Consider the following 13,844-nt stretch of genomic DNA (forward strand, 5'->3'; position numbering starts at 1 on the left):
TTGAAAGAGGTAATGCGCTTTTCAATATCATTATAGGTAAAATATGTAAATTTTAATTTCGTTTTTAGTTTAAATTTGCTTTCCATTTTTCACATATGCTTTGTACTATACATATGTATAGTATTTGCACTACAATTTTTTAGTTAGTTAAAAATTCAGAATTTCTCAATGTGTGTAAAAGCGAAGATATGTATATAGATATAGATATTTATTATTATTTTCATATTGGGTTTCATCATTCAAATTAATTCATTTAATAATTATGTGTTAACGAAGTTCTGCTAAAGGAAAAAAATTAACAAAAAAACTAAAGTTAATTTCACAATTTCCCAGATCTTACACATTATTTTTTGAATATCTCACAAACTATCAAAGCTACAAAACTCCAAAACTCCAAAAATAAAAAAAAATGTAAAAAAAACTATTGCAAGATTTAAAATAAAAAAATATTAATTTTATTAAATAAAAGTTGTTTAACATAACTTTATTTTTTTGTAAATTTTTATTGTGGCGTGTTAATTAATATTTATTTCAATAGTCTTATTGAGCTTTGTACCACGATTTGTTTGTTACGAAAAATGGAAAAAAAAAACAATAAAACTTAAGCTGAGCGGTCGATCCCTGCTGAAGTCTAGAAAAAAGAAGTCTGATGTAACACATAAAAAACACACAAAATATGGTAACTTTATTTAGTTTGCAAAAAAAATATTGCGAAATCTAAATAAAAAAAAATATTTAAATATCATTTCATTTTATTAAATAGAAAATGTTTAACATAACTTTATTTAGTTGGCAAAAAGAAATTTAAGTTCCAACAAAAAAAGGTTTTTTTTTACCGTTTCTTTATTCGAAATTCTTTTTTTTTACTTTTCCATTTTTTTGTATATATATTTCTTTATAGCCCTAAATAACACCTTTAAAACGAAACTAGAACCATTTTTTTGTTTGAGGTTTCGAGATAGTCAAAAAAAATTTGCGAAATCCCGGAAGTTATGATATGTATCTAGAATTTTGCATAACTTTGGAAAACAACTATTTTTTTTTTTTAAACTTTGGCAGAACTTTGTTATATGATAAAGGAATTGCTTTGATCAGAATTCATCCACATCAAAAATGTTCGGTTGAACATTGGTCGATTTCACATGGATTAACCGAATATTTTGTGTATCATTCAACTGCATACAATTTTTGAGTTGCCGCAATCTAAAGGCTCAAGGACTTCGTATTATTTTAATCGAATAGAAATTCGCCGAGAATAGCTCAAATATTTTCAGTTCACCATCACAACGCGGTAACTAACTACAAACATTGTCATTTTAATCCACATAATATTAAGGTTAGTTTTCATTGGCTGCGTTTCTTTATACATTCCGGATAATCCCATTTCACAGCCGGAATAAACAGAATGCCTTTGAAATATACGTTAACATATCATCAGGAACGTTCTAAAGAATAAGTAAACAAAAAAGTTTATTCCAAACGTTCAGAATGAATAAAGAAATGCAGCCATTATGTCAATTTCAATGGCATTTGTCGCCAAAACAGTAAGTGAAAACAATTATCAAATGGGACTAAAAAACGGTCTATCGATTGATTTATCATTGGTAAATGTATGGATAGAGGAGAAAATTTTGTCAAAATATGACGACACATTATTCGGTAAAATATGACATAACCCGTCATCGATTCGCCACTTCTCTGCTCGCAATTTTAAAACCAGCCTTTACATATCCGTTACGAAAAAAATCAATTTCCATTAGTAAAAGAACCGAATAGGGCATATTTTGTAGAAATTTAACGTACTAGTAAATATTTCGCGAGTGGGCTGGCTGAAAAAATCTTGGCAAGGATACTTTTTTTTCATTTTGCACTCATTTGTTCAATGAACAAATTACATATCGTCGCTACCATGATAAAAACATTACAAGGTAAATTCATTCTCTCATTTCGTCGGCCATAATTTTTTTCTGACGTTTGCCAACATTTTAAAATCATATAAAATTGAAAATAAAAAAATTAAATTGTTCACAATTGTTGTTGTTTGAGATTGAAAATGAGAATGTGTGTGTGAGTTTGAGTTTTGATCATGATTCAATAATGAAAGGTTTTGTAAGAAAAACTTTCTCTCGCTCTAATTTTATCAATGACACTCCCACCCTACTCCTAAAAACAAAAACAGTGATATTTCTTTTCCAAATTTCTTTGCAAGTTTTAAGAACATTTTTAAATTGTTAGTAGTGAAATTTTTACTTTTTAAATTTGAAGAAATGTTTGTTCTGCATTCGCTGGCGCCAACAAGACAAAATGGGTGAGAATCGTTGGACTACAGAAATTCAATGTTAAGAGACGAAATTCCCTTAAATGCCGAAATGTATTTGTCGATATTCGTGGAGACCTCTTGATTCTGCCAAGTCGCTGTAAAGTAAAGCGTTCAATGAGCCAACGAAGGTATTTAGGTATTGTACTCCACGACACAGTCCTGGTGTCTCCGAATGAGATTTTGACGCAATATAACATTGCCAAACCGCATCCATAGGCCCAATCGTCACACGACAGCTCGGTTTAGTCAATGGCGCGATGTAATTGCACACTTAAAAGGTGTACGCACGAGGCGAATGTTGGCTGGCGACCAACTTTATTGAAAGCGATTAGCTGAAAGTAGAATGCAAAGTTGAACAATACAAACGCCTTTTTTATGGCGAATATTTTAATATTTTTTTATATTTTGATATTTTTAGTCATTCAAATTTTTTTTCGTGCAACCCGGCGGGAGTTGAACGCAAAAGTTGCCTGAAAAATCGCCTCGTGCGAAAGCCCCATTACGCCACTTCTCATTTGACGATGTAGATCACGTTCCCTATCTCAGTCGTTCAGTAGCTGCGTGCTCTGAGTTCGTTCGGCACCAATCGCCAACTGCGGCTGTGCAAGCCAGTGTTGAATATTTTCCCCAGAACATAAAAAGTGCGACATCAAAGAATTCGAAACAATCGAGCCATAACCGCGAAAGAAACGTAAGCTCCAAATTTTTTTATTTGCCGTTTTTTTTTGTTTAATAAATATTGCATATTTTCCGCAAACAAATAGCTTCTTCATGTCCATCAACTGGCAAACAAATACAACAAAAAAAAAAGCTGAAAGTGGACCATCCATTCTCGAGTTATGCGCCATCTGACGTACGCAAGTTTGGTATAAACATAGAAATATTTATTTTTAATAACAATAGGGGGTTATATTCGATGTAAATAAGCTTGTTTAAATTAAATAATTAAATCAAATTCGTTTTTGTTTTAAAATACCACCATTCACTATTATCCCCACGTTTTTATAGAATTTAGCTCCCATTTTAGGAAGTGTGATTGAATTCTTCCCCTTTTTCTTCTGCTTCTAAAAAACCATCCCTGTGGGTGGGAGTGCCAAATTTTAGAAAAAAGCTACTTACAAAACCTTTAATAATTGAATCATGGTTTTGATTTTAAAATTATATTGTTGGCAAACGTCAGACTGCCTCTCAATGGTTTTACCTTGTTATGTTTTTATCATGGTAGCGACCATGATAAAAACATAGCAAGGTATAACCGTTCTCTCAATTTGTCGGCCATGATTTTTTTTTTTAAAGTTTGCCAACATTTTAAAATCATATAAAAGTGAAAACAAAAAATTTAAATTGTTCGAAATTGTTGTTGCTTGAGATTGAAAATGAAAATGTGTGTGTTAGTTTGTGAGTAACCCAGTGGGAATTAGGAGCACGTAATAATACCTTATTAGCAACTTACTCTTCACCTGGCAGTCATTACCATTTCCCTGCCGAACGTCCCTTACTTTTACAAAGGCATGACCGCCTTATGTAAGTAGGAATTTAGAATGTACATTTGGTATCAGACATACTTCTGAGCCGCTTTACAAAGTAAGTTACGTGTAATGCAGAGCAGTCGCTCGGAGTAGTTCGGTGCTTGAAAATAACTTCGGCTGCACGTTATTTTGCAACTGACAACGTAATGTGTCTTCGGAGGTGTTCATTTTGCCCTTTACTAGTAGATGACATTGGCCATGATGACAATTTTGGTACTAAAAACTGAAAGAAAACATGGCTTACCTCGCAAGGTGCTTACCTATTTTCCCAGTGGGAAATTTAAAAATTAAATTGTTTGGAAACGTCAAAAATTTTAAAAGTGACTCTCAGCGGTTCTACCTTACTATATTTTTATCATGGTCGCTACCATGTCAAACTATCGAATGTGCAAAATTGCTTTTTCATTTACGATCACTTGCGCATGCGTTTAGAATGATGAATGAAAAGCAGAGGTTACTGGTTTAGCAACGTGTCGAATCCCACACTTTTTCCTAGTGACAACAACATTTTTTACAACAGTTTCTGTGCTCTCCTGAAAAGTACCGATTTTTTACATTCGATAGTTTGACATGGTAGCGACGATATATACCAATCGAAAGCATAAAGCCTATAGAATGCGTTAAGGGCGCGGGACAAACATTTCAATCCCGATCCCGCCATTCCCGAAACGAAATTTTTAAGTTCCGAACACGCCCATCCCGACATTTTTCAGAATTGTACCGCGGGTCCCGTGGGGCCCGAAATCTATCACTAGGATTAATTCACATGTATGTATTTCAAATTAGTTTTAAATAATAAAAAAATCTGGTATTTTCCGGTTATTTTATTTTTTGCCTTGCTTCTCGTTTTCGTGTAAATAAAAAATAAAAAAGTTATTTCATAAAAGTGATTTTTCTTGCGGGTTTTATCGGGGGTGTCGGGAAAAGATTTTAATCGCGGCCCGCCCGCTAAATTTTTTAAAGACCTTCCCGATACCGGCCATTTTGAAATCACTACCGCGAGTCCCACGGGGCCCGATATCCCGCACCCATCATAGTTCGTACTTGCCAACCCGATATATAGGCCAGGAAAAAAAGAAAACCGAACGTTTTCACATGCTATAGGCTTAATACTTTCGATTGGTATGTAATTTGTTATTTTAAACTAATGAGTGCAAAATAAAAAAAATTTATAATTGAGGAGGATTTCTTCAGCTAGCCCACTCGCGAAATAATACGTTAAATTTCATACAAAAAAGATTTCATCCATTAAACAGATGGGTGAAGGTCGCGCCCTATTCGGATCTTAGACTATATATCTCTGAGTTCTGTTAAAACTACTTTATTGAAGACTATCTAAATTTAAACAGTAGCAGCCTTTTTTTTTGTTCTAAAAGGATTTTGAAAATAAGGCATTTCTATATTATATGAATTTATGTATGTATGTACGTGAATTTTTTGAAGACGAGGAAGATTTAATGAATTCATATTGTGTATATGTATTACCTTTCACCTTCAGACTAAAATTCCATTTAGAATCTTTATAACTTCCTTAATGAATTAATGACTAGCTCATACATTTCTATGTATGTATGTATGTATGTATGTACATTAGACTGCATCACAAAAAAGTTGCGGTTTCGGACAAATATTAAGATTTACGTGAGCTGAATTGATTTCAAAAAAAAACCTCCAAAAATGGAGTTTTTATGAATAAAAATATTTTCTTAAAACTTTTTTAAAAAGCCTCTCACAAAATTTTTTTAAGCTTAAACCGTTTTGTAACTTGAAAGGATTTTTCTCAAAAAAAAAACATCTTTAAGAAACTATTTTGATTCATAAAAAACTGCATTTTTGGAGGTATTTTCAAATCGGTCCAGCTCACGTAAATCTTAATATTTTTCCGAAATATTTTGGTGGACTTCTTAAAATATAATAGATTTTATAATTCCAATCAAAACACAGTACGGTTTTTTTTTTTTTGTATGGAGAGTGATGCAGTCTAATGTATATGTATACAAATTTATACCTTATAAATTATCAGCTCATTAAACCTTTATTACTGCACTCTGTGCACATTTAAGTTGGCACAAACTAAGTACATATTAACAGCTTTTTTACGCGAATGTCTTTTAAATGTAACTAACTACTGTGATATATTTTTACGCTGATTATCGAAATTACCTACTTTTATAAAACAATATCATTTGTGTATGCCCATAGGCCAACCAATCATTGTTTTCCGACCCGATGTTGCATTGTCACATGAAAACGATGAAACTTACAAGGGTAGTTTGCAGAACTTTGATGAACTGAAAATTTGGGTGCAAGAAAAAATGTGTACCCTTAGTGCGTGAGATTACATTTGAAAACGCCGAGGAATTGACGGAAGAAGGTTTACCATTTTTGATACTTTTCCACAAACCAGACGATACCGATGCGATCAAGGACTTTAAGGCTATCATTGAAACTCAGTTGTTGGATGAGAAACGTATGAAAGAGAGAAACAAAAGCAATGAAATATTCAAATTTACCAATTCATTTTGCAGAGAATATCAACTTCCTAACTGCGGACGGTCAACGCTTTGCACATCCGTTACATCATTTGGGTAAATCAGACGACGACTTGCCATTGATTGCTATCGATTCATTCCGTCACATGTATTTGTTCCCCAAATTCGAAGATATGTATCAGCCTGGCAAGCTGAAACAATTTTTACAAGATTTGTACAGTGGAAAATTGCACAGGTTTGTTGCAAAAAGTCTAGCAATATGAATTCTTATTTCAAAATATTATATCTCTTGGACGTTTTTTCTAAAATTATTTTTCTTTACCTTTTCTTCACATGGCTAAACAGAGAGTTCCACTATGGTCCCGATACATCCGGTAATGAGGTGCAAACCGAATTAGTATCAGGCAAAGGCACATCACCGCCGGAATCGAGCTTTAAGAAATTAGGACCTTCGAAGAATCGTTACACGCTACTGCATAAGGATGAGCTGTAAGGTCGATTATTAGGCTTTAGGTTAAATACATACACAAGTATACACCCAGATACATCTACACATAAATATGTGCTGGTTGCACTTAAACTTGCACAGACAGACACCTGCTAAATAACACCAATCAAAACAAACAATCAATCAATCTCATATGCTAAAATACAACAAAATTTAGAAATATGCAAGTTTTTTAATACATACATAGTTATGCTGCGTTTTTTTTTTGCTTTATACGTGCATATGTTTGTCTGTACACTCGTCGATTGTCCAGAATATTGTTTTTCTTTTCTTTTCAAAATGGGTGCATATTTTGTTTATTCTTTTTATTCTTTGCTAAAAACTACACGAAATGTTATTGTGATTATAGGTTTTTTTTTGTTTTACGATATAAAGAAAGTTTATTTAAACTATTGAAAAAATAGCACATAATATTTTTTGATGTATGTATGATTTGCTAAATACAGTAATAATTTTCCTTATAGTATGTACATATATGGTAGCGTTAAGCTGGCTTTCAGTTGTACATTTTTCATTAAAATCCCTTTCAGTGTAAATCACACAGTTGTAAAAATAACTATATTTACTTTGGATAAGTTTTTTTAAAGTTAGAAAATGGAATGTATTTTTATTTAATTAATTGCGCCGAGCACTATGTTCCACATAAAGTAGAGTGCGCTGATTTTTTTCCTAATATTACTGATGAAATAAAAATATACTAAGGTAATTGAAAATGAAATTTTCTTGCAAAGACTGTAGAGCAAGTCAACAAAAAATCCATCGTGTACTTCCGACGAAATTTACAACTTGGAAGCCTTAAGGATATTCAAAGAAAAGGATTTGTGAAGCAGAATATTTTTGCATCGGTTAAATGTCGGGAGTATATACTTTATGCAGTGCCTTTGGGACATCGTAGAATCTTTAGTTTTGAAAAATATTTCCAACTTATTTTTCCATACATTTTCGTTTTCCTTACTATGCAATATATACCACACTTATTACTTCTCGATAAAGACATACAAAGATGGAGCAAAACTTTGTCAATTTAAAATGCGTGCTACAAAAAAAAAAACTAGTATATCCAATTTAGACCAATAATAAATACTTAAAGCAACCAGCTATAGAAGACACATATATCTTAAATACATAAAAACTTATTTGAAACGCTTACGAGACTTATTAAAACGCCATTAATATAAGTATAAATCAAATTTTTCGTAAAAGTTACATTTTTGTATAATTTTAGTTGCAATTTTTTGAAAACGTTTCTGCTCTGTAAATTTATTTTAGCAGTTAAAAAATAAAGTATTAATAAAACAACATATCTAACATATTTGTTCAAATATAGGCCAACAGAATAATAAAACCTGTCCTTAAAGTTGACATTTTTTCCGAAATTGAATATGTTACTTGTGAATCCAACTCTAAAAGGACTTAAAACTTATGAGCTATTTAAAAACGGCATCGTTGTTGCTGCAGTCATCGAAAATTCTAATTCGGCCTAAGCTGAAAATTGTAATCGTCGGTAAAAGTATCTGGCCAGATCTGTACCTGGCCAAGGGCTGTGACTCCAGCTGGCTTTCCCTTTGAGGAATTTGTATGCCCCTGGAACAACCTTCGTACTAGTTCTGAAAATGGGAGTCGAATAATTTGCGGGTTTTTCCTATAATGTTGTTGGAAGTCTGTCCCTGATGTATCGAGATGAAAAGCAATTACTACATACATACAAACATACATATACATATATATACCAACTACTTTTAGAGCAAAACCTTTTTCCTTTATGGAGGAGTTCATCCTTCACGATGACTCTGGACTATGCGCATGAGCCAAATCGGTAAGTATTTTTTTGCAATTACTTACATGGCCTAATTGTAAATTGCATTATAGGAAATCTCTGGTTAATTCGCTATTTAATTCTTTGGGTAAAAATATATTTGAAAGAATTGGCTATTTTATCATTGGACACAGTACTGATCTGAGGCCAATAAAGAAACTCTGTCACCAGGGACTTTCTCAGAGCTTGAACAAATAACTGAATACACTTGCTATAACAACACTTATTTGAGATTTTTTTATAGGAGCATATTTAACGGTAAACTAAAAATTTCACATAATTTCGGCTTCTAATTAAAGACGTAAAATATACATAGTCGCCACTGGAACATGTATATTTTTATCTTGATCACAATTGAATGAAATAAGTAGTTTATTAGAAATTTTTATTTATTTTATTTATATATTAACAGCTGTAACTTATAATTAAAATTAGAAATTTTATTATATTTAACTTACTTAAAACAAACAAAAGAAAACACTAAATAAACAAGAGTTACTAGAGTATGCATATATTTTACATGAGGAGTCGTGAATTTAGAAACCCATAAACGATGTTTACATATCCATTCGCCACAGCGCGTACACATCTCACCGTTATGGGTTTGCGGCGCTCTTTGCCCGCGCTACACGTTGTTTTCATGCCTACAAGAACATACGCTAATCCTTGCATTAGTACTATGCATAAATATGTATATAGCGTATAAAAATGTAAATTATTCCTTACCGTCTGTAGTCTACCTGCATATCGACGACTGCCTGTTGACGGCTGCTTGATGCCTGCGCCTCTAGTTTGTCCATGCACATGACCGTCTGTCGTGCACCACACCAACGAACTACGTACGAGTCTTTACATACATACATACATATATATACTATGTATGTAAGTGATATACAGTAGAGGTGATGTTTTTCTTTCTTTTTTTCGTAGTAGACAATTTGACGGTCTTTTTAATTATCGCGTTCGACACATCAATTTTTTATTACTGTGATTCAAGTCTACGCGTTCTTAAAAGTATGTTAGTTAACTTAACGTTTTTTCACGAACACTCGCCAATTGTCGTCGAAAGCCTCTAACTGCTACTATGAACTTAAGCTTAGAAATTCTCTGGCCACAGCTATCCTATTCGCATAAACAAAACATGTAGGTAATAAACTGAGGTAGGCGAAATTTTAAACTATGATAAACACATTTCTGCACGTACATATGTACATAGGTATGTATGAACCTAACAACTCCAGTAACCGCAGTATTGGCTATCAACACATCTAATTGCGTGTGAGTAATAAACATAAAAATTCCGACTAGGGCACTGTTTGGTAAAACGTTGAGTGCATGCAAGCTTATGGGAATCCCATTTTTAACGACGTTATCTTTCATTTCTTGCTAACAATGTGATTTGCTGTTGTGCTAGTTTTAAGGAAACAAACAAGTAGAAGCATCCATGAACGTGAAATCAAAATGATAGAGAAAGCATCTTCGACCACCAAGTAAGAGTACAGTGAGTAAGCTCAACGAAGCCACAAACTTCATACATATGTATGTACATGGTTAGGAATATCCGCTTAAGCATACCGATGTAGTTAAATAATGAAAAAATATAGTATTGATTATGTTGTTGTAACAGCGTGGGAACAATTATTTTAGTTACCAATTCATTTAGTAATAATTAAAGCAAGTTATTATAAATACAAATTCAATTTTATTGTTCTGTTTAAATGTGCTCGGATTTTAAGTCGGAAAACACTTTCGGAATGTACTTATGTTTTTATATACTTAAGTAAACAAACTTTGTACCATATTAAAATTGTGCTACCGATGAAAAAAATATGATATGTACATATATCAACCATATTTCAGTTTGTAAATGCATTCAATAAAGGTATGCATTTCAACTTCCCCATTTTTTTATGAATTTTCGTACACGCTGTTTTTATCATGATACATCTTATTAATAAGAGAACAGAATCCACGGTATTATTGGTAAATTAAATTTTCAATAAAAGCTAGTGCTTTTTTAAAGCAATAATAATAAACCGCTTCATTATACTAAGGTATCTATGTATATTAATTGGACGGTTAATATTCGAACACAATAATGCTGAAATATATTGTATAAACTATCTAACGATTTTTGTGCTTAATTATTCGAGTTTCATGTTACGATTATTAGCTTTAATAACGTGAAGGCTCCGAGAGGTGAGCTTTATATTAATCTTTACCAAGTTTTAATAGAGGCATGAAAGCATGCCCAATACCGATAACACAATCAAACCTCCAATTATTGTGCGGCTTGCCATTTGGGGCTGCGTTGACCCACTCTGCAAGAGATGAAAATTACAGATATTTTAATCCGTGTTTTTATTTGATATTAATTTAATTTAATCAACTTACAATCACAAAATAATTACAGCGATCGCCGACGCAGCATTCATAACACCACCAATCCTCGTACCAAATATGTGTGCAATACTGCATGTAGCGTTTACGACGCTGCTGGCACTGTTGCTTCGTCAAACACCGCTTGGAAACATAGTATTGCTTCAGCGCACCTTGAGAGAAATACGGCTGACTGCCCCAACGTATCTCCGTACCGCAAGCATCCTCACCTGGTTCACATGTTTTTATTGTATTCAGGCATTTCTCAGTATTACCAGTTTGGTTGGAACACACATAGCACTCCAATCCGTGTACGAAGTGTACTGAAATTAGGGCGTTAGCATAGAAAACAGTTTAGCATTTCAGCAACCGGTGGTGACCACATTTACCTTGTCCTATGTAATATATGGCTATTACTGTGAGAATCAGAAGCTTCCATGTTTCCATTACTACACTAAGGATAATAGATAATACCACCAGTTGCAGGATTAAAAATGAAGAAAACACAACCAACGCCTTTTCAGAACGAATGTCAGAACAGGGATAGATCACAACACTTCCACTGGAATTCACTACCGGACGTCACTGGAATGCACTACCGGAAGTATAGGGTGATAAACACTGGTTTCACCCTGTTGCATTTGGTCCCAACCGATATTTGGTCCGGTCCCATATAATAGTTGCGTTTTTTTTTACTAATTTCCAGTAAAATCCAGTAAAAGTTTTTACTTAATTTTCATGTTTTGGCGTTTTCGTTCGTACGCAAAAACTTGCAAAGTAGGGGAAATTGAGAGAGCGAAAGTTTTAAGTTTTTACTGGATTTTACTGGATAAATTTTTACTTGTAAGAATTTGCCAGTACGAAAAACAGCTGATCGCATGTTGCTGGATGAAATTTAAACTAATAAGGAAACTGTTTGTGCCTTTTTATTGTGGAAATTCACAAAATAAACATATTTAAATATAAAATATATTGTTTTATTAGGAATATGCTGCGAATAGGCAACCAATTTATCAGCTGTTCATGAAACTTGCAAATTATTACTGGAAAAGCGTTCACGTACTTTTTTGTAAATTTTTTCTATGAGAGCGAATTCTTAGAAATAAAGTTACCGGAGAGTTGCTGGCAAGTAAAAAAACACAACTAATATCCCATTCCTTGTAACTGTAATTCCCATTTCCAATTAATTAATTAAACGAAAAAGCAAGCAAGCACTATTTGCACATATTTACATTACAATCGTTCTTTAAATCGTAAATTAAATCGTTCTTTGGTGATTCGTCTGAATCGTGAATCGTTCTTGAGAACTCGTTCGAGATTTTTGTAAACAAAAGTGGTATTATATTACGTAATTACGTGAATTATATAGCTTTATAAAAGTGAGCCGTGAGCGAAAGTGCCGTGTAAAAAACTGCATTAACGAAAATAGCGAGAGGCGGCTTTTTTCGTTCCCCAAGGACGCAAGTGAGGTGGCCAAACGGAGGGAGAATCTCCGCATAAAGGATAATCCGCCGCACAACTCCTTTGTGTGTGTGTGTGTGGACATTTTGAGTTGTCCGACGATGGTCGGATGTTTCTAAACCCAGGTGCTATCCCAACACTTAAACAAGAACGATAGAATGCGCATTTCCGCAGAATGACATTTGTGGCAACGGGTAAACAAAGAATATGGCGAAGAACAATGAGTTGACAGTTGTGAATTTGCTTTGCAGTGAGAAAACGTGTTTTCTTCACGATTAACCAATTTCTGATCAAAGAATGACAAATGCATTTGATAGTTTTGTTCCAAACCACGCCTTGGAGCAGAGTTGCATTAAGCTAGTTTTTGGTACGATTGCCCCGCCAGATAGAAATTCTTTTCTGCGTCACAGCGATGCTTTTGACTGACATCTAAGTTGACTCTGTGATTTTGAATAGAAGACTCTACATTGGCATCGCATGCTTTACGGCATTAGTAAATTGATAAAAATTGCTCTACGCTCAGCTTTTGCCGCACACATATCGGCAAAACAACAACAAAAATGTATGCAACGAATTCAAACCAGCTGATTTTTGACCAATCAAATTGAGCCATTTTGTTTGCGACAACGTTTTCATTGTACGGTCTTGTTGTTGTTGTTTTAACAGCATACAAATGCCCCAAAGAGTTAACTTTTTTCTCTAAACCAGTTACAAATACAAGTCGCGTTCTTGCGTGGTCTTGTATTTTTGGTTAATGGGGTTACAGCGTCATCTATAGCTCGGCACTGAACGTAACCACTCTTGAAATTTGGCAGCATTGGTGAAATGACAGTACGAAATGTCATGTATTGTGTATTGATTTTTATTCATAGCTTTCCTTTGTGATTCAATTAAATCGTGAAAAAATAATTTATCGAAGCAATGGGCGCAGCATTCTTTCCGGTACTGTTCTTCACTGCCTTATGGGCATGTGTTGGCATTGGTGTTCCTATGATGACTCCGAAGGGCCCTCATCAAAGCCTCTTCCGTTGTATTATGATGCTAACTGCAGCGACTTGCTGGCTTTTCTGGCTATGTTGTTACATGGCACAAATGAATCCTTTGCTCGGACCAAAATTAAACCAAAATGCTATTTATATGATAGCAAAGGAGTGGGGAAATGAGCTAAAGGACGGCTAAAGTGATAGTTTAAAAGGTTTGCAGATAATGTAAGCTGAAGGACGGCTTGATCGGTGTGAGCTGCTCAACGCAATTGGTGGAGCGATAAAAACGTATATATGTTTAATGAAAATATGTAGTGAAACATTTTTATTTTAGTTTATAAACAATGCATTTTCAT

At 33.7% G+C, this 13,844-nt stretch overlaps 2 protein-coding genes across 2 annotated transcripts; one reads left to right on the top strand and one right to left on the bottom strand.

Moving 5' to 3' along the window:
- Nucleotides 1-5: 5 nt before the first annotated feature.
- LOC118751896 (endoplasmic reticulum resident protein 44-like) lies at nucleotides 6-7,555 on the top strand (the record flags this gene model as incomplete). The annotated part of the gene is given in 5 exon segments (XM_036486717.1): nucleotides 6-36; nucleotides 6,052-6,161; nucleotides 6,163-6,319; nucleotides 6,378-6,576; nucleotides 6,687-7,555. Coding segments are annotated over 5 exon segments (645 nt in total), but the record flags the coding sequence as incomplete, so codon positions are not given.
- A 2,823-nt stretch (nucleotides 7,556-10,378) lies between these two features.
- On the bottom strand, nucleotides 10,379-11,565 carry LOC118751893. Its single transcript, XM_036486715.1, has 3 exons — nucleotides 11,434-11,565; nucleotides 11,060-11,367; nucleotides 10,379-10,986 (listed from the first exon to the last, which is right to left on the bottom strand). Exons 1-3 carry the CDS (start codon nucleotides 11,489-11,491, stop codon nucleotides 10,894-10,896), a joined length of 459 nt encoding a protein of 152 aa, XP_036342608.1. The 5' UTR covers nucleotides 11,492-11,565; the 3' UTR covers nucleotides 10,379-10,893.
- Nucleotides 11,566-13,844: the final 2,279 nt, after the last annotated feature.

The sequence above is a fragment of the Rhagoletis pomonella genome, unplaced genomic scaffold (assembly GCF_013731165.1).
Source record: "Rhagoletis pomonella isolate Grant_MI unplaced genomic scaffold, Rhpom_1.0 Rhpom_scaffold_01068, whole genome shotgun sequence".
NCBI lineage: Eukaryota > Metazoa > Arthropoda > Insecta > Diptera > Tephritidae > Rhagoletis > Rhagoletis pomonella.

What these genes read in the sequence shown, in the direction of transcription:
- LOC118751893 (XM_036486715.1), bottom strand. Translation starts at nt 11,491, where the DNA reads ATGGAAACATGGAAGCTTCTGATTCTCACAGTAATAGCCATATATTAC. An exon ending in CATATATTACATAGGACAAG is followed by an intron (nt 11,368 to 11,433) that starts GTAAATGTGGTC and finishes CCCTAATTTCAG; the next exon opens with TACACTTCGTACACGGATTG. An exon ending in GCTGTAATTATTTTGTGATT is followed by an intron (nt 10,987 to 11,059) that starts GTAAGTTGATTA and finishes CATCTCTTGCAG; the next exon opens with AGTGGGTCAACGCAGCCCCA.